The sequence below is a fragment of the Condylura cristata genome, unplaced genomic scaffold (genome assembly GCF_000260355.1).
Source record: "Condylura cristata isolate star-nosed mole 26May11 unplaced genomic scaffold, ConCri1.0 scaffold00024, whole genome shotgun sequence".
Taxonomy (NCBI): Eukaryota; Metazoa; Chordata; class Mammalia; order Eulipotyphla; family Talpidae; genus Condylura; species Condylura cristata.
In genome coordinates this window covers 30,295,438-30,314,683 of record NW_004567125.1, presented here as the reverse complement: position 1 = coordinate 30,314,683, position 19,246 = coordinate 30,295,438, and the positions used below count along the sequence as shown (strand labels likewise).

Here is a 19,246-nt window from a genome sequence, read left to right as displayed (position 1 = left end):
GCTCCCCCCGCTCGGCCCCCGCCGAACTTCCCGTCAGTCCCGCGGGAGTACGTTCGGGTCTTTCCGGAAGCGCTCGGACGTCCCCGGGCTCCGCCTCGGCCTGGCGTCACCCGCCTGGCCCGAGCACGCTCGGCTATTTCCGCTGGGGGCGGGCCCGGTCGTTCGGAACCACGGCGGCGACGGAGGCGGGGATCCCACGGCTGCGGCGACGGCGGCCGCGGTAGAGCCGCGGGTCGGTCTCAGCTCGGCGTGACGGCGACCGCGGCGGTGGCGTGGGCGGTGGCGGCCACGACCAGGTGAGTGCGGGCTGGCAGGCGGGGCAGGAGGTGCGCTCAAACGCGGGGCGCCGGGGCAGAGCGTGGGGCCGCAGTGAAAGCCTGGACGCGAAATCCGGGCTCCCCCGGGCCCCGCGGGACCTGGGGGGCCCGCAGGGAACGGAGGCCGCACGCTCCACCTGGGAGCGATGGAGGCAGAACGGGGCACCCTAAGTCGAGATGAGCGGCTGGAGCCACAGCTGCGGATGGAGGGAGGCCCTGCCCCTAGTGGGGCGTCAAGCACTGAGCAGGGGCGCCCAGGCATTGTGTGGGGAATAGTAGGGTGCGAGAGTGTCGGGGGTCGATTCCACTTCCGGTTTGCACACTGTGCTACTTGGGATCAAGCGGAATGAGTGCACGTCTGGACTCGAGTGCGCCCTGCGGCGGAGCCCCCAACCGGGCCTGATTCCTCTACCCCGCCTCTGGGAATGGGGGAGCCTCTGGGATTGGGGGAGCGCTGGTTCCCGGGAGCTCGCACAGGGGCGTGTGCAAACGTGTGCACGCCGGGGTGTGGAGGTGGGCAGTCCAGCGGATCCAGGCGATTTCCTGGACGACCCCTCACTGGGCCTCATTTCCACACCAGTCGAATAGGGGTGAAGGGGACAGAAGTGGGTAAATTGGGCCTCCCTGTGGTCAAACTCTGCTCCTTGCACCACAACTTCTGGTACTGGAGGCCCAGTGTGGCTGGTGGTTTTCTTACAGCTACCCTGATCCTTGGCAAGGAACTTGTCCCTGTCAAGCCTTTGCAAGCCTTTACATGCACAGGCTGTTCCCTCTGGCCACTGCCCCTTCCTGTCCTCTATAAGGACCCGCCCTCTCGGAAAGTACTGGTACCCCTCCCCCACCTCACCCCCAGGACACCTGGACCTTCAATGCTGAGAAGTAGCTGTCTCCCTGAGCCTGGGGGCTCCTGTGGGGTGATCATTACCTCACAGTCAGCAGCATCCCATTGCCAACTGCAAAGTTCCATCAGTTCTGTCCTGACTTCATGTCTGCACTGGGACTTGGTCTCCCTTCCTGACACCTGCCCTCCCCACCCCCTACAGTAAGCCATGCTGGGAGCCCCCTTTTCAGTCCTCTTCTGCAGGCCGGCTGCCTGGACCTCCTTTCCTACCTCCCCCTTTGCTCTCCCGCTGGCCTGACCCTTCCTGCAGACTCAACACCCCAGGTGTGCCCGATGACACCCTACCTGCTCCGAGTATAACTGTCTGGCCATGCCTCTGTGCTGGGCCTTGCAGTTGGGTGGGTCTGGGTCTGGCTTCCTGGCCCACTGAGTAGTCTCACGGCAACCTTCCTGCTCTAAGCTAAGTTTCTCTCTCTTTAACAGGGGTGATGAAGAGCTTGTTTACTGAACTTGCCTGGGGCAGGTTCCTCCCGTCAACCCAGGAGAAGGGCTTTTCTTGCACCCACTTTATAGCTGGGAAAACTGAAACCCAGAGAGGGGCAAGGGTCAGCCTCAGGTTGCCCAGTGAGTCAGGGGAATCCATCCTGGGATGTGGGCCCATCTCCTAGTTGGGGGTGGGAAGAGTCCAACCCAGCTAACACTGCCCTGCTCCTCTTCCCCTAGGTCAGCATCCTGACCGAGCATGGTGACATCCAGTGCCCTCGGGCCCCTCGTCTGGCGCAGCTGGAAGAGCCGCCAGTCTCGGGCACCGATGGCCCCCCATGTAAAGGAGTGAGCAGCCTGGCCTGGCCCTACTGACTGGGGGGGGAACGCAGCGGCTGAGTGACCTGAGATCACGCTGCCGACCCCCTCCCACCGATTGGCGAATGGTGGACAGAGCAATGAGTGACCCTTATCAGGGTCATGGTATAATGGGGAGCAAGGCCTGATCTGCCTCCAGAGTCACCTACCATTGGGAATAGAGGTCTGAGTATCCTAAGCCAACCCAGTGGACTCCCCCGGCCCCCTGCCCCTACTGATGGGGCCACTGGGGCCCCAAGCAACCACCTAACCATCTAGCAACCCCACCCTGCCTAGCTATGGCTGGCCCTGAGGGCTTCCAGTACCGTGCGCTCTACCCATTCCGCCGGGAGCGGCCAGAGGACCTGGAGCTGCTGCCCGGTGATGTGCTGGTGGTGAGCCGGGCAGCCCTACAGGCCCTGGGGGTGTCTGAGGGCAGTGAGCGCTGCCCACAGAACGTGGGCTGGATGCCCGGTCTCAATGAGCGCACACGGCAGCGAGGCGACTTCCCTGGCACCTACGTCGAGTTCCTGGGGCCTGTAGCTCTGGCCAGGCCTGGCCCTCGTCCCCGTGGCCCCCGCCCACTGCCTGCTAGGCCCCGAGATGGGCCCCCCGAGCCAGGTGAGCAGCCGGCAGGGGCCTTGTGGGGGAGAGGGGGGGGAGCTCCCCGCAAACCCTCAGTTTGCTCTTTTTTCCAGTGAGGTGGTGATGCCTCTTCCAGGAAAGGTGGAAAAACCAGGTTTGGCGCAGTTCATGCCACAAGGCCTGATCTTGCCCTCATGGGGCTTCTCGTTCAAAAAGTGACAAGAATGTGATTAAGTAGTCATTAATACTATGAGGAAGGAGCCTGGCATGGGGAGCACTGGGATGAAGGACCCAGGCAGTGGGTGCAGTAGGAGCGAAGGCCAGGAGGTGGGCATGTAATGATAGATTTGGGGAACAGAGGACAATGGGGTGAATTGAGGAAGGGGAGGGCAGCAGGGCTGTACCTCAGGAACTTCATTTATTGATGCATAAAGAGCAGGGGTGCGGGCCAGAGGTGCGGGGGTGAGAGGACTCCCCAGAGACAGCTGGGAGCAGAACGGGCAGATCCACTGAAATACACTGCTGAGAGGAGCAGCGGGCGGGCGGGCCAGGAGAGGTCTGCCCGCCATGTGGGTCAGCTCCCTGGCCTGGATGAGCTCAAAAGCGCTGAGACTTTAACCCCTGCGCCACCAGGGAGGCCCAGCTTTATAGGATTTTGAGGATAATGGGGAGTGTTGAGTAAGACTCAGTGTTCAGACTGTCAGAGGTTCAGTTTAGCTTCATCTGCAGTTTATAGACGGTACAACGAGAAATCCCCTGTGACCCTGTACCTGATTTCTAAGATGAAGGGAGCCCCGGAGCCCAAAGAGGATGGAATAAGTCCACACAGTACAGCAAGGGGCCAAAGACCCTTGACTTGTGCGGGGTGCGTGGGAGGGCACCTCAGCATTGAGCGTAGCTCGGACTGCTGGGCGAGGGGTGTGGGTTCCAGCTGGGGAAGCTGAAGCTCAGGTGTGGGGCGGCAGCATTGAGGAGCTGCATGTGCTGACAGGAAGACAGGGCGCAGGATCATACCCAAGGCCCTGGCCCATGGCTGCTGATCACTGCCAGAGGGCCACTGATGCCCAGAGCCCCTAGCGCAGGGCTGGATGGGGCTGCTGACTCGGCACGGCGCTGGCTGGGCCTTGCAGCCTCCGGAGTCTTCAGGGCCCAGGCCTACGTCTGCCTGTCCTGCCTGGGCTGGAGGGGTAGGAGGCGGACCCAGCCGGGCACCCAGCCAGACTCTGCCTCTCCCCCTGGTAACAGCCGCCTCCCCTGCCCGGCCTCTGCGCAGACACCACGCACTCCCCACTCCGCTTGGCGGCCCAGCCTGCCCTCCGCACCTCCAGGGCTCCGGGACACCCTGCTTAGTTTCCTCGCCCAGAAACAGGAGGATTGAGTTCCTTGCTTCCAGAGTCCCGGGAGCACTTGTAAACATGCTGAGGCCGCAAGTTTTCTCCAGCCCGGAGCGGGAAGTGTAGAACCCAGTGCTGCTGGGGCCCCCACCCAGCCGTGCACCCAAGCGGGTGTTGCGCCTTCTCTTAGTCTCTGACAGATGGGGGTGATTCCTGTTGCACATGGATCACAAGCAAGTTTAAGCTGAGTTTCAGAACCTCGGCAGGCCTCCCCCAGCACACATTTACACAAAACTTTTTTTCTCTTCTTTGCTTGTTTTTTCTTTCTAAAAAAATTTTTTTGGCATTTTCCACACAGCTGGGCCTCTCTCCAGCTGGAGGCCCCACCTGGCCCATCACTCAGAGAGGCCCACAGGCCCCAGCTTGCCCCTGCTGTGTGCCAGAGCGTCCCGCCAAGGGCCAGAGCCATGCACATGGTGCGGAGCAGGCCAAGGCGCCCGCATGGAGGGCCGGCCGGCGCCGCAGGAAACGTGGCGGGCGGGGCCCAGGCCAGGGTGGGCCCCAGACCGGCTTGGGGGGCTTGCAGAATTTTTAGAGAGGGGAGAAATAATCACTTAAAAGCAAAATGACTTAGAAAACAGAGATGGATCCTTGGAATAAGATGTCTGACCCAGATAGGAACTATTTTCCATTTATTCTTTTCTGTCACTTTATTGTTCCTCCTGAGCACGGAGAGGTGTCACACCTGCCAGTGTCCCATCTGAGGAAACTGAAGCCTGCTGAGGGCTGGCACAGTACCCAGGTCTGCACAGCAAGCTGTGGCAGAGCCCCCCACTGCTGTGTGGCTTTCCTGGGGTTGCCGCACAGGTTTCCACAAGCCGGAAGGCTTCAAACAAGAATGCATCCCACCACTTCTGTGGAGACCAGAAGCCTAAAATTAAGGCACCTGCACAGCCACACTCCCCACAGAGACTTTAGGGGGGGATTATCCTTTGTTGCTTCTAACTTGTGAGGGTCACAGGTGTCCCTTGGCTTGCGGCTGCATCACCTGCCTTTGTGGTCACATCATCTCCTGTAAGATACAAGTAATTGACTGTAGGGCCCAAAATCCAAGATGATCTAGTCTCAAAATCCCTCCTTAATTATGTCTGCAAAGACCCTACTTTCAAAAAAAGGTCACAGATACTGAGGGTAAGGATGTGGCCAGATTTGGGAAAACGAATCAACACCTGGTCTCTGAAGTTGTGTGAACTGTATTTCTTTTTTTGTCTTTTTAAGATTTATTTTTTCATGAACACAAGAACTGGGGTATAGGCCAGAGGTGCAGGGGTCGTGAGAGGATTCACCAGAGACAGTGGGGAGCAGAACAGGCAGATCGACATAGTACATGCTGAGAGGAGCAGCCGGCGGGACAGGAGAGGCCTGCTGCCCCATGTGGGTCAGCTCCCTGGTGATAGCTTCATGGTCCTGCGTTTTAACCCATTGCACTACCAAGGAGGGCCCTGTAAACTGTATTTCAACCCAGAAAATACTTTCCCAAAAACAGCCTTCCTACCTCCTCCAGCCCCCATGATGGTAGTCCCAGCGCTGGGTAGTGGCCTGGGTCAGCACCTGGATCTACTGAGAAGGGCTGGAGCCCTTCTAAGAACCCTGCTAACACACCATCCTCTCCTGACAGGTCTCATACTCCCTGACCTGCCTGAGCAGTTCTCCCCACCTGATGTGGCACCCCCACTCCTAGTGAAGCTTGTGGAGGCCATTGAGCGGACAGGTGAGCCTCAGCCTAGCCGCAGCCCCTAGATTCTACTTGCTTACCTCTGGTGATGGGCAGCTCATTCCCGCACAGCACTTCTAGGCTCACTCTACCTGGGAGGAGGCTGAGCCACTGTGTCCTGGGCCTCCATGTTGACCTGGGGGAGGCGTGGGATGAGGACACGAGCGCCTACCCCATTGCCGTGCTGTGCCTTCAGCTGCCGTCTCCATCATTTGCCCTGCACTTATCTCTGGACTCTAAAGTGAGACTAGGGGAGGTTGAGCAGCCACCAGGGACCTCATGGGGTCCTTGTGGCACATGAGAGCTGGCCTTACCACCTGACGTGGAGCTGACCCACCCCTTACCCCTTTCCCCCAGGACTTGACAGCGAATCCCTGTACAGACCGGAGCTGCCTGCCCCACGCACAGGTGAGGGGAAGTTTCAAAGAGCAGGGGTGTGTGAGAAGACAGCCAATCCAGCATGTCCCTCTGCCACCACAGATTGGACCCTGAGTGATCTGGAGCAGTGGGATGTGGCAGCCCTCTCAGACTGCATCAAGAGCTTCCTGCTGGCACTTCCCACGCCCCTCCTGACACCCGAAGCTGTGGCTGAGGCTCACCGGGTCCTTCGGGGTGAGCTTGGCAGGGAGTCTAGCTAGGGGAGAAGGCCAGGGCCGCCAGGCTGCTTTCTACTTCAGCTCACTTGGCCCTGGTCGTCTGTCTGCAGAGTCCTCAGGGCCAGTGGGGCCAGCACTGGAGCCCCCTACGCTGACCCTGCACCATGCCCTCACGCTGCGCTTCCTGCTTCAGCACCTGGGCCGGGTAGCCAGGCGATCCTCATCCCCAAACCTGGCCCTGCGAGCCCTGGGCGCCACCTTCGGGCCGCTGCTGCTGCAGGCCCCACCACCACCAACAGGGGGCGCACCAGATGGGTGAGCACCTAGCTGTGGGGGTGTGGCCTTAGACAGGAAGTGCCAGGAGCTGGGCCTTTGAGGATTGCAGACCCGGAGAACGGCTGGCACAGGAATGGAGGATTCAGCCCAAGGGATGGGGCTTTCAGTGGAGGAAGTGGGGGTTGGCAGAAGCTGGAGCGGTGCGATGGGCTAAGATGGGTAAGACGATGAGGGTGGGGCCTGGGCTCCTGGGGACTCCTTGGCTTCTGACCCCGCCCCAAGAGTCCAGGTGCGGGACTCTTGTCTTCTGGGTATATGCTCATTTACTGAGCACTGACCGAGTATGCATAAGCAGGCCGGCCCACACCTGCCCGTGTCCCACCCTTCCATCCTGCACTGCCCTCACGTGTCCCCTGGGCATGAGATGCGTGGGACCACAGCAGCGCCACTGCCGGCTGTCCTGCTAAGCGCCCTGCATTCCCCTCCCCTAGGACTGAGCCGAGCCCCGACTTCCCTGTGTTGCTGGTGGAGAAGTTGCTTCAAGAACATCTGGAGGAACAGGAGGTCGCGCCCCCAGGTGACCCCTCCCATATTGTTCACTGTTGGGGCCGTGAGTGCTGACTCAGGACTCTGCCAGTATCAGCAGGCTGAGTTGAGCCAGACACAGCATACAGTCGGTCCATTTGTTTTCCTGTTCCCCAGCACTGCCGCCTAAACCCCCGAAGGCAAAGCCAGCCCCCCAAGTCCTCACCAATGGGGGAAGCCCGCCCTCCCTGCAGGATGCCGAGTGGTACTGGGGTGACATCTCCAGGTAAGACAGGCGAGCAGGGTGGGCTGGCGCACACTGGGCAGGGCCTCTGGCACGTGGCCCCATCCTGGGTGTCCCCACAGGGAGGAGGTAAATGAGAAACTCCGGGACACACCTGATGGCACCTTCCTGGTCCGAGATGCATCCAGTAAGATCCAGGGGGAGTACACGCTGACCCTCAGGTAGGGGCCAGGCTCCCATGGGTAGCGGGATGAGAGGTGGGAGGGAGCGCTCCCCGGTCAGGACTGAGGGCTGCGGAGTGCGATGCGTGTGGCGCAAGGACAGGAGGTCGGGGAGTCTGGCTGACGGGCCTCCTCACCCGCCCCTAGGAAAGGTGGGAACAACAAGCTGATCAAGGTCTTCCATCGAGATGGGCACTACGGCTTCTCGGAACCCCTCACCTTCTGCTCCGTGGTGGACCTCATCACCCACTACCGCCACGAGTCGCTGGCCCAGTACAACGCCAAACTGGACACACGACTGCTGTATCCCGTGTCCAAGTACCAGCAGGTCTGGGGCAGGGGCGAGAGCTGGGGAGGGCAGCACCTGGCCAGCGGGGGCCTGTTTCCCAGGTGGTTTCTCTGACCGTACCGATATCCCCAGGACCAGATCGTCAAGGAGGACAGTGTGGAGGCAGTGGGCGCCCAGCTCAAAGTCTACCACCAGCAGTACCAGGACAAGAGCCGCGAGTATGACCAGCTCTACGAGGAGTACACGCGCACCTCCCAGGTAGGCGCACACCACCCACCCCACTGCCACGGCCTGCACACAGGTGGGAACCAGGGCCGCGGGCCAGTGGGAGGCCATAGGGACTCCGTCTGTTTCTCCGTCACAAAGAGGCATCGAGCCCTGGGCACTGGTCTAAAGGCGTAAATGCACGTGGTGCTGACAGAGGTGAGGGCGGGGGAAGGAGAAAGGACAGAGGAGGGGTGCCGACCAGCCTGGGCGTGGAACCTAGGAGCTGGGAGGTGTCCGCGCCTCTCTGGACTTCAGATTCCCCACCTGTACACTGGAAATGTGGGTCTCAGTTATTCTCCATCCCTTTGGACCAGAATGTTACTCAAAATGACAATACTAACTGACAAAGGGTTGAATGACAAGAGGGTCAGGAGGCCACAGGAAAGAAGGGGAGGGGCTTTGTGTTCAGGGTTTTATTAAGCTTCTCTTGCAAGTCGCAATGCAGCTTATTCAGATGTACTGTCCAGTCTTAGGCTAAGAACTGCTTCATCCCAGGGATTTACTTTCTTGTCCCTTTATACTGATGGGTCAGCTGAGGTACTGAGTGGACAAGACACCTGGCTGGGGTCAGTTCACATCATGGTGACCTGGGAAATGACTTCGATCCCTTGAGCCTCAGCTTACCTATAAATAGTCGGACTTTTTAGGAAGCTCCGAGGAGATTCACGAGATGAAGCCTTAGGAAGTAGTTGTTGTATTAATAGCATCTGCCTCAAGAAAGAGCCCCGTGAAGCAGCTAGACTTATCGTTTGTTCTCAGCAGTGCTAAGAGGTGCAGGTGTTTGTAAAGACAATCTTAAAAAGGTTGTAAAGATCAGTAGGAATTCATGCAGTTCATCAGGATCTAAAGGGTGGGTGTGCCTGGCCTAAGCAAAGTCTCCCTATCGGAGTTGGGGTCTGCCTTTACTGCTCCTGAGAGACTTGCAGAAAGTTCCAGGAGGTGCTGAGGCTCGCACCTTCCTCCAGGAACTGCAGATGAAGCGCACAGCAATCGAGGCCTTTAATGAGACCATCAAGATCTTTGAAGAGCAGGGCCAGACTCAAGAGAAGTGCAGCAAGGAGTATCTGGAACGCTTTCGGCGTGAGGGCAATGAGAAAGAGATGCAGAGGTGAGTCTCGTCCCTGTGCCTCACCCACCCCTGATCTGGTGCAGTGCACCTGGGGAAAGGAAGGAATCGGAGGGCCGAGCCGAGTTCCATTGGGGGGGAGGTCAGTTGAAATGGGTTTTGAGGAAGAGTTTGCCAGGAAAAGAAGTCTGTAGAGACGGCATGTTCAGAGTTTAAAGACTGGGGACAAGCTGCAGCCTCTGAGCCACTCCCCCCACAGGATCCTGCTGAACTCGGAGCGGCTCAAGTCCCGCATTGCTGAGATCCATGAGAGCCGCACCAAGCTGGAGCAGGAGCTGCGGGCACAGGCCTCAGACAACCGGGAGATCGACAAGCGCATGAATAGCCTCAAGCCGGACCTCATGCAGCTACGCAAAATCCGAGACCAGTACCTCGTGTGAGTGCCTGCTCTGTGCCTGGCGGTCCCCATCAGTGCAGAGCCTCTGTGACCTCATTTCTGCAGGTGTCGCGTTCCTTTTCTCCACCAAGTAGCCCACCTCACCCTGAAGCCCCTCACCTGGCCAGGAGCCCCTTCCCTCTCCTCCAGACCCGCTCTGCCCTGCCCTGCCCAGCCCCCGGTGGGCTCTTCCAGGGCCCCTCAGCCTCGTAGTCTGTGACGGGAGTGCTGCTCCCACAGGGCTGAGTCCTTGGGGCCTCCAACAGGACCCACTCCCAGAGTGTGCAGATCCCCCCTCTGCCTGCTGACCTTACAGACCCTGGCAAGCTCCCTCACGCCGTGAACCGCTGCTGCGCTCCGCACACATTCTCTCATGCTGTCCTCTCCAGAGCGCTCCAGGACAGCTACCCTAGGCGAAGGCCGGCAGCATGCAGCCCCCAGAACTGAGGGATCTACAGGAGGGCTTGCTCTGGAAGCTTGAAACAGAATAATAAATGGGAGGTTCCCTGGCAGAGCTGGGGGTCCCTCCTGTATCCAGGCTGACCCCTTGTGGCAGCTGTGAGGCGTCACTGGAGCCCACACAGACCTGCCGCGGGCTGGGCTACCTCTGCTGCTGCCTCCTTTCCCAGCCAGCCAACTGTTTCTGTTCCCCAGGTGGCTCACCCAGAAAGGTGCCCGGCAGAAGAAAATCAATGAGTGGTTGGGGATCAAAAATGAGACTGAAGAGTGAGTGGCCATCTGTGGGGAAGGGCCTTGGGGGGGTTTGGAAAAAAAAACGAGTAGGAGGTCACCCGGGAGAGAGTTTCCCCAGGCAGCAGGGGTCCTGGGAGGCTGGTGGGTGAGTGACCAGGGCCCTTCCCTCCGCCCGTGCAGCCAGTATGCACTGATGGAGGACGAGGACGACCTTCCCCACCACGAGGAGCGCACGTGGTATGTGGGCAAGATCAACCGCACCCAGGCTGAGGAAATGCTGAGTGGGAAGCGGGATGGCACCTTCCTCATCCGTGAGAGCAGCCAGCGGGGCTGCTACGCCTGCTCTGTGGTGTGAGTGCTCGCGGGTGCGGAGTGGTCTGAGGGCTGAGGGAAGCTGCACTCTCCAGAGCTCTCACTGAGCACGGCTGTGCCTCAGGAAGCCTAGAAATGAGCCACCTGGCCGCCAGAGGGAGAGGGGAATGTTGGGGACAGGCGAGGAAGCGCGACAGTATCCAGGGGGGTCCTGATCAGGGTGGGGTGCAGGAAATGGGAAGATACCAGTCCTGGCAAGGGTCACCCCTGAGGGAGGTGGGCGGGCCGGGGGACCCGTCTGACCGCCCTCGGCCCACGCCCGCAGGGTGGACGGCGACACCAAGCACTGCGTCATCTACCGCACAGCCACGGGCTTCGGCTTCGCGGAGCCCTACAACCTGTACGGGTCGCTGAAGGAGCTGGTGCTGCACTACCAGCACGCCTCGCTGGTGCAGCACAACGACGCCCTCACCGTGACCCTGGCCCACCCCGTGCGCGCCCCTGGCCCCGGGCCCCCGCCCGCCACCCGCTGACCAGCTCACCCCCGAGGCCAGCCGTGTCTCCACCTCCGTCTGTTCATCTGTCCTCTTCACCCGGCTTTCCCCGTCTCTTTTTCCTCTCCAGCTTCCTTTTCGGAATCTCTTGTCTTTTCTCTTTTTCTCTCCAGCTCTCTCTGTAACTACCTTCCTTTCGTTTCTTCTCTACGCCTGCCTGCCTGTCTCTCTCTGTATCCCCACCTCCCTCTCTTCTCTGTCTCAGTTTCTCTTGAGCTCTGTGTCCTTTTCTCTCCTTCCCTTTCTTGATTTCTGTCCTGTCTCCGTGTTGGGGGTCCCACCTCTCCTACCCCCGGCCTCCTCCCCCATGGGCACTGCCGTTCCCTCAGCCGCCCGACTCTGCACTGCCCACCGCAGGCCCCGGGCTTCCTGGAGTCCCACCTGGCTGCATCCACCATGTTTACAGGGGCCCCTGGGCTGGTGGCCCCAGCCTGGGTGCCCCAATTTTTAAGCCATAGACCAGGGGTCTGGGCAGGAAGGAACTTCACTCAGCTGCTTCCAAGAGCTTCTGCTTGACATTCGGGGCCGGGCGGGACCCGCCCCACAGACCCCAACTTCCCCTCCAAACCCCGAAGTGAAACCTGCCGCTGGGTTATCCCCCAGTTGCTGAGAATTCCCCCAGAAAGAGAACAGAAATAAACCAGTGGGCTGACCTGGCCTTCCCCGGCCCCCCAAGTGGAGGACGAACCACGCCGGTGCCTGTGGCCACGCCACGCAGAGTCCGCGCTTTTCACCCTCGTCGGGTTTGGGTTTTACTTTTCCTTGACTGTAAAGCCCTTTCTTCTCTCCTCTTTTGGGATGAGAGCCTGGTTTTCTACAGCGCCCCCAGACACCCCCCCCCCCATCCCTTGCCAGGCCAGGCTGGCAGGCGGATTTTGTATGGTACGTTGATATTGATACGGATATAAACATCAGACGCAGTACGACGTTGACTGCAGTGGCTGATTTTCTTGGCGACGGTGGGACTGGTCTGTCACTGTGGGTCCTGGGTCTCCTGCGCTCCTGTGGACTGAGCTGGGGATTCTGCTCCAGGCCACTGAGGAAGGCTAACGCCCCTCACCCCCATTTTAGCTGCTGGAGTCCTGAGGTTGAGAAAGCTGCTGGAGGTCAGAGAGCAGCCCTCAGCTGCCAGCTGGACCCTGCCCTCCCCTCTGCCAGTGGGGATCTCTGGTTACCTTTCCTGTGCCTCCCAGAGGAGCACCCTGGCCTTGCTGTCCTCAGTGCCAACCCCTACTCTGACCCCCTCCGTATCTCGCCTGCCACCACTGGGGCCTTGAGCTGAGTGCCCACCATGACTTTGACCCAGGCTGCCTACCATCCTCCCAATCCAAGCTACTGGTCCTCTGCCCTCCACTCTTCCCGCACAGCACTAGCCTGCCTCTGGCCAACCCATTGCCCCTGGGAAATGCAGCTGCCCCTGACCTGTTTCTTCTGCTAGGCCCACAGCTACAGGAACTTACGGGTCCTTCAGCCTCCCCAAGCACTGTGCCCACTGCATGTCCAGGCAGGCGTTCCCCTGGAAGCGAGGAGCCTCAAGCAGCCCACCCTGTGGTGTGAACAGACATGAGGAAGGTCACTGGGCCCATGGCCCCAAGCTGCTGACCCTGGGCACTAGCACTAACAGCACTCCAAACTCTTGTGTTCTCTCAGAGTCATTGTTTTCCGTATCACTGAGCAGTCAATTGCTGGGGCCCCTACCCTAGGACTGCCTGGGAACCCCATCATGGGAGAGTCCTGAGGCTTCTTGAGGAATCCACTCGGTGCCTAATAACTCCTGGGAAACTGTATTGTTAACTCCTGCCTGCCTGGCATGGGCGCGCGCCAGCTTCATGAAGCTGTGTTGCTCAGTCTGTTACAGGCTAAGAGGAAGGGTGCACTTGTTCTCCAGCCCAGCACTAGGAAAAGGCCAGCTCCCCAGCTTCCTCCCCATGGACACACTGCAGGCCTCCCTGGCCCTGGAGTTGCAGCTGCTGATCTGAAGGGTTGTACTGCCATCTCCTTGGGGCCCAGCCCTCCCCCCCCCATTATATCCAAAGTGGGGTCCTGCAAAATCTGAAGGGCTCCCTCATTCCCCAACACCCTACAGAATACTAAGATCCCAAGCCCCGCTGTGCCACCCCACCTAGCACCCCCTCCTTTGCTCCTGAGTGGTTCATTCTCCAAACTTTTTTGTCCTACCTTACAAAAGGGGAAATTGAGGTGCCCTGCCCAAGGTGGGGAGGGGAGGGGCAAAGCCCTGTCTGTTGACTTAGCTGTTTGCATCCTACTTTCCCAACTCCCACAAACTCTCTCTAATTATTAGAACTGGGCTGCTCTCCCACCAAGAGAGCTCTCTGAGGTTCCACCATCACACCAGCCTTGGACTGAGGAAAGCAGGAATGCCAGTTTTTCTCTCCTCCCCCCCCACCCCACTCCAGCAGGGGGTGGGTGGAAGCAAGAGACTCAGGCACCCATCCCAGCTCTGGCTTCTGCTTTCTGATCCAGCTCTGGCCAGGCCTGAGTCAGTCTTTTCAGTCTGCTCCGGTAGGTCCCAGGGAGCCTGAGAAGGGGAGGAGGGAGGGCAGGTCTTTGTGGGGCAGGGGGTATGTTGGGAGTGATAGGGCCCAGACAAGGAGGCAGGGGTCTGCTCTCAGGGGATGGCTCCCCATTTTAGTCCAGGGTGGGAACTGGGGGTCCCTAGTCTAGAGCCAGAAGGGAGACTGGGTTACTCCTACCACCCCCAGAAGGGTCGGTGAGCACGAGGTGACCTGTCATCTCTGTCTATGCAGCCTCTGCCTCACCTCCGGCCCTCACCTCCCTCTGGGTGCTGTGACCAACTCCTGCTCTTTGACCTGGAGAGGTGGGGCTGGGTCCAGGCTGCTGGCGCCTCCAGAATGGGCCCCCCCCCACCCCGCAGCGGCACGCGTGAGCGGGGGGAGCAGGCGGTCTGAAAGGGAGACCCACCCAGAGAGAAGCGCTCACTGGGAATTGGCCGCCCCGAGGAGAGGCGTGGGCACTGGGAGGCCGTCCTGCCTGGGGGCGGGCCGCCGCCGCCTTAAAGGCAGCTCCTTCCCCGGGAGGAACCCGCCACGGGACCTCTGCCCCTCGCCATGGCCTGCTCCCTGCGGCTCACAGCAGTCCTGCCGCTGCTACTGCTGCTGCTGCTGGAGACTCCCCAGGGCGCTTGGGCATCCCGTCTGGAAACACTCCCAAAGGGGGTGGCCTCCTGCAAGGTAGGGACAACGATCTGGGGTGGGAGTGGGGGTGGGGCCAGCGGCTCCTCCCCTGTCTCCAGATTTGTGGGCAAAGAGATGGGGCTGAGATATGGTTCCAGTCGGTGCCAAAATACCCCCACGCTCACTCCCCACTTACCCTCCAGGCTCTGTGGCCGCTCTGAGTCATTTTAGTTTTCCATGTCCAGACTTCCTCACGTGCCATCAGCTGCGCCCAGCCTGTCCCTGCGCTCCCCACCCCGAGGCACACTGAGCACCTACTGTGTACAGTTGGGGCCCTGGAGCTGGAGTCATGGTTTCTGGGGCCAGGGGAGGAAGCTCAGACAAGCTAAGCAGTGCCTGCGGCCACCGCCACTCTTTAAGTGCCACTCACAGTATGCATGGGGGCCAGGAAAGAGCTGGCATTTCTGGTGTGGAGTAAGCAGATGCTCTGAAGGCTGGGACACTTGCTCACAGTGCCACAGGCTCTGGCCACCTGCCACTCGGAACGCGGAGGGCACTAGGTGTGCCTCTGCAGTAAGGCTTGGAAGGGGTTCCCGTGGGCCCCTTGAGAGCAAGAATAAATAGTCTAGGGCTTGCTGAACTCAACTCCAGGAGCTGGAAACAAGTGGCAACTAATAAGCACACATTCCTCTCTGGTGAGAACAGCCACGGGCCTTGAGTCCTTTCTGCGAACAGTCCCCCAGGCTGGGCTTTCCCCTCACCCAGAGGGAACAGAGCTGCACAACCTATGTACATGAAGTGTCTATTTGCAAATCATTGTGAGGTTTGTTTTGCAGACAGACTGAGATTTAGGGAGAACCAGGGAACCACTGTAAGAATTCCTAGCAAGCTCTAGAAGGAGTGCAAAATGGAGCACACACTGTTGGCAGCTCCCTTTGTCCAGGAGCACCACTAGCTTCACACCCTTCTTCCTGAGCAGGATGGAGACCTGTGTCTGCTGCAGCCCCGCTGGAAGTCCGACCCAGAGCCCGTCAGCGTGAGTCTTTACTATGAAGCTCTGTGCCCCGGCTGCCAGTACTTCCTTTTCCGAGAGCTCTTCCCTACGTGGCTGATGGTCATGGAGATCCTCAATGTCACACTGGTGCCTTACGGAAACGCCCAGGTGTGTGGATGCAGGGGAAACAGAGGCCTACATTCAGGGAAGTGGCCACCAGGTGGGCCAGCCCGCACCTTAACCCCCTGCCTTGCAGGAATACAACGTCAGTGGCAGGTGGGAGTTCAAGTGTCAGCATGGTGATCTGGAGTGTAAGCTAAACAAGGTGGAGGTACGTGTGGGTTGGGGGGGAGGAGGACGTGGGGGAGGGATAAAGGAGGGTGGGGATGGGCGAGCGTTACCAAGACTGAGAAAACCCTGGTGGAACCAGCCCCATCCTCTGCCCACATGCCTCCACTTAACCACATCTTTATGCACTGCTTCATAAGTGGGTAACTGTGATTATTTGGAGTAATCGTAGGGTGCTCTGGACCCCCCTCTTATGTCCTTGCCCATCCACCCCCAGGCCTGCCTGTTGGACAAGTTAGACAAGACTGTGGCCTTCATGACCATTGTTTGCATGGAACAAATGGTGGACATTGAACGCTATTTGAAGCCGGTAAGCACTACCCTCACTGGGCCCAGGATGGGGAGCCTGGCCTCTGTGCATCCATTCAAATCGGGGTTCGAATCCTGACTCCAAACACCATTCTGTAGCCCCAGGAAAATAGCCTTCCCTTTTGAAGTATCAGTCTTAGAATGGAGGAAATGAAAATTTCCCAGGGCATGGGAAAATGAGGGAGGGCTTCCTGGAGGAAGATGGGCTTGGATAAACAGGAACATATGGGAACACAGGTGCTCACTCTTCTCTGAGGGGTGACAAGACAGGCCTGGAGGATTGTGAAAAAGAATTCCCAAAAGTGTGACTCACTAGCTCTGATCATTTATTCATTCATCAAACATCCAGGCCACCCAAGATGCCTCGCCCTGAGGTACCCCAAGCCCTGCAGAGTCATAGTGGTGCTGATGAAATGCAGAGGAGGGAGCACTCAGGAGATGATGGGGACAGAAGAGGAAGGGTATTTCTGGTGAAGGGAGCAGCATGTGTGGAAGCTCTGAGGAAAACGAGACAATGTAGGTGTCAGGAACTGCTGGGCTGGTGGGGGCAGCCTGGACCTCTGCTGCTGGGGCCTCCAGTCAGGACTGTCTTAGACATCTTAGGTTTGTGAGAATTCTTACATTGCTGTAAACCTTAACTGTCCCCTGTAGCTCATGAGGAAAGAGAAGTTTGGCTGGGGGAGTCAACCGGGGAGACCGTTGGGGAGATAATGGGGAGGAAGCTGAAGCTGAAGCAAGGCGCTGGCTTACAGCAACCCCCCACCCTACCCGTAGTGCCTGCACCTCTATGCCCCAAAAGTGTCCCCAGACACCATCATGCAGTGTGCAGTGGGGGAGCGTGGCACACAGCTCTTGCACATCAACGCCCAACTTACCGATGCTCTGCAGCCACCCCACAGATATGTGCCCTGGGTCGTCGTCAATGGGGTAAGAACTCTTGGAACCCTCAGTGCAGGCCTGGGCAGGAATCCCCCCTCTTGTCTGGGAGGCGGGAGACAGGGGCCAAACGTGGGGTCACTTGCAGCCTTCCCCAAGCCAGGCACCCTAGTTGGCTAGGGATCATATGGTCTCCTTTCTCGCTTTGTGTAGAAACCCTTGGATGATATGAGCCATCTCCTGATTGTGGTCTGCCAGTTGTACCAGGTAAACTGGAAGGGGAGCCAGGATTCAGCTGGTGGATGGTGGGGTCTTCCGCCAAGACCGTAACTCAGAACTCTCCCCTCCAGGGTGAGAAGCCAGATGTCTGCCAAGTCACAGCCCCCTCCTCCAGGGAAGTGTGCCTCAAGTAAGAGCCCATGTGCCCCATTTTGGGCACCCCCGCCCGACTCTTCACCAGCCACTCACTGCTCGTCTTCTGGATAACTTCTGTACATTCCGTGAAGCCCCAACTCACAATTCTGCCCCAAGATCAAGAATCTTGCCTCTTGAGAATGGTGCTATATTTTTGAAACAACTTTAATAAACCGTTGGATGTTGTCGTACAGCCCCCTCAGTCTGTATTTGTGGAAAAGGATGCAGAGGCGGTCAGACATCACCATTCCCCTGGGGGCCAAGATGGGCAAGAGCCCAGAGTGGGAATGAAGGCTCTGAAGGGGAGAGGGACATTGGGGCTGGGTTTCAGAGGGTGAGTAGGAGTTCCCTAGGCAGGCAATGTATTCATTAACTCGACAAACATCCTTGCCACCCACTCCACTTGTTAACCCCAACTGGGTGATCCCGAGGGAACTTGTCTGAGTAGTTTCAAAGAATGTATTGGGAGTGTGTTGAGGGGTGTGGAGGGGAGGGAAAGAGAATGACGGTGAGCCTGGCAAAGGCCCAACCAGCATCAAAATCTGGAGCTGGAGGCTGAGGCACTTGCAAACAGGGCGTGTTACAAGGCCAATTTCAGACACTAAAAAAAGTCATGATGCTTTTATTGATGGAGCATGAATATATATTAAAGGTGTCATTTCATTCATTATAAGTAGGGATATTCAGGGAGAATGTAAAGATGTTCAGGGAGAATGTAAAGATAATTGGATCAGTGACATTGAAATGGTACAGAGGTAAAATTGACTTTTCACAATTTGGGGAGAGAGAGTTGTACCTTTTATTCCCACCCATCTTTATTACTTAAAAAAACATTTTTTTAAAGATTCATTTATTTATGCATACAGAACTGGGGTGCAGGCCAGAGGTGCAAGGGCAGCAAATTGCTTTACCAGAGACAGAGTGGGGAGTAGAACAGGCAGATTGATGAAGTACACTGCTGAGGGGAGAAGCAGGCGGGTCAGGAGAGGTCTGCCGCACCATGTGGGTCACCTCCAGGGCGGGGATCAGACTCAGGCCATCCTCAGTCGTCCACAGTGACAGCACTGAGATTTAACCCCTAGGCCACTCAGGAGCCCTTAAAAAGCATTTTAATAACAGAATTTATTTAACCTGATACATTATTATTTCAACATGTGATTGATAGGAGACATAGTATGAGATGGTTTATGTTTTTCATATGAAGTGGGTGTATATTTTACACTTAAGTAAACTTTAACACAACTACCTACCTATCAAGTGCTCAGAAGCCACAGGAATAATGGGTTGTAGGGAGAAGAAATCATTTTCCCATCCAAGTTTGTATACATGGGTGCTGCCCGAGAAAATTATGTAAAACCTCAAAATGTCCCAAGCGACCACCTTCAAATTCCCATCTTCCACTGGAGGCAAAGATGTTGGGGGTCTCCCAGGTTTACTGAGGTATAAATCAACAAAACTGTATATATTTAAAGTGTAGATGGCCATTGTGAAATGTTACCGCATCCAGTTAATACACAGCATCACCTCACATAGCTGCTTTGTGTGTGTGGTGAGACATTTGACGTCTGCTCTCCCAACAGCGTCCACGGACATAATACGCTACTGTTAGCTGTAGTCACATGCTTACTCTTTGCAAGTGACAGTTTGTACCCTTTGACCAGCCATCTGCCTGTTTCATCCATCCCTCCCTCCATGGTGATCCACCTTTGAAAGTTCCTGTCTTTGTCTCTCTTAGATTCCACATATGAGTGAGACCATGCAGTGTTGTCTTTCTCTGCCTTTTTTCACTTACTGTAATGTCCCTGAGGTTCATCTACACTGTCACCCATAGAATTTCCTCCTCCTTTTTTTTTTTAAATGCTTGAATATTTGAGTTATCTCATTTGTTAAAAATAACTCAAAGGGGGTTTATGGACACCTAATTTTTTACCCCAGTGAGAATGGCACATCTTCAAACAACTAGCAACAACAAATGTTGGC

The 19,246-nt window shown here is 57.6% G+C and overlaps 2 protein-coding genes across 3 annotated transcripts; both read left to right on the top strand.

Annotated features, from left to right (window-relative positions):
- The first annotated feature begins 188 nt into the window (after window positions 1–188).
- PIK3R2 (phosphoinositide-3-kinase, regulatory subunit 2 (beta)) lies at window positions 189–12,840 on the top strand. Of its 2 annotated transcripts, none has more exons than XM_004688617.2 (16): window positions 189–296; window positions 1,882–2,619; window positions 5,596–5,688; window positions 6,049–6,099; window positions 6,172–6,303; window positions 6,398–6,602; window positions 7,055–7,140; window positions 7,266–7,374; window positions 7,455–7,553; window positions 7,701–7,881; window positions 7,975–8,100; window positions 9,075–9,217; window positions 9,435–9,611; window positions 10,266–10,337; window positions 10,485–10,655; window positions 10,942–12,840. In XM_004688617.2, the coding sequence occupies exons 2-16, from the start codon at window positions 2,298–2,300 to the stop codon at window positions 11,147–11,149; spliced, it is 2,175 nt and encodes a 724-aa protein (XP_004688674.2). In that variant the 5' UTR covers window positions 189–296; window positions 1,882–2,297; the 3' UTR covers window positions 11,150–12,840. The 2 variants fall into 2 exon arrangements, with proteins under 2 accessions (XP_004688674.2, XP_012584629.1); XM_012729175.1 differs by lacking the exon at window positions 189–296 and adding an exon at window positions 1,763–1,782.
- A 1,334-nt stretch (window positions 12,841–14,174) lies between these two features.
- IFI30 (interferon, gamma-inducible protein 30) lies at window positions 14,175–17,449 on the top strand. Its single transcript, XM_004688179.2, has 7 exons — window positions 14,175–14,382; window positions 15,305–15,487; window positions 15,576–15,650; window positions 15,885–15,977; window positions 16,751–16,903; window positions 17,066–17,119; window positions 17,203–17,449. The coding sequence occupies exons 1-7, from the start codon at window positions 14,260–14,262 to the stop codon at window positions 17,263–17,265; spliced, it is 744 nt and encodes a 247-aa protein (XP_004688236.1). The 5' UTR covers window positions 14,175–14,259; the 3' UTR covers window positions 17,266–17,449.
- The last annotated feature ends 1,797 nt before the right edge of the window (window positions 17,450–19,246 follow it).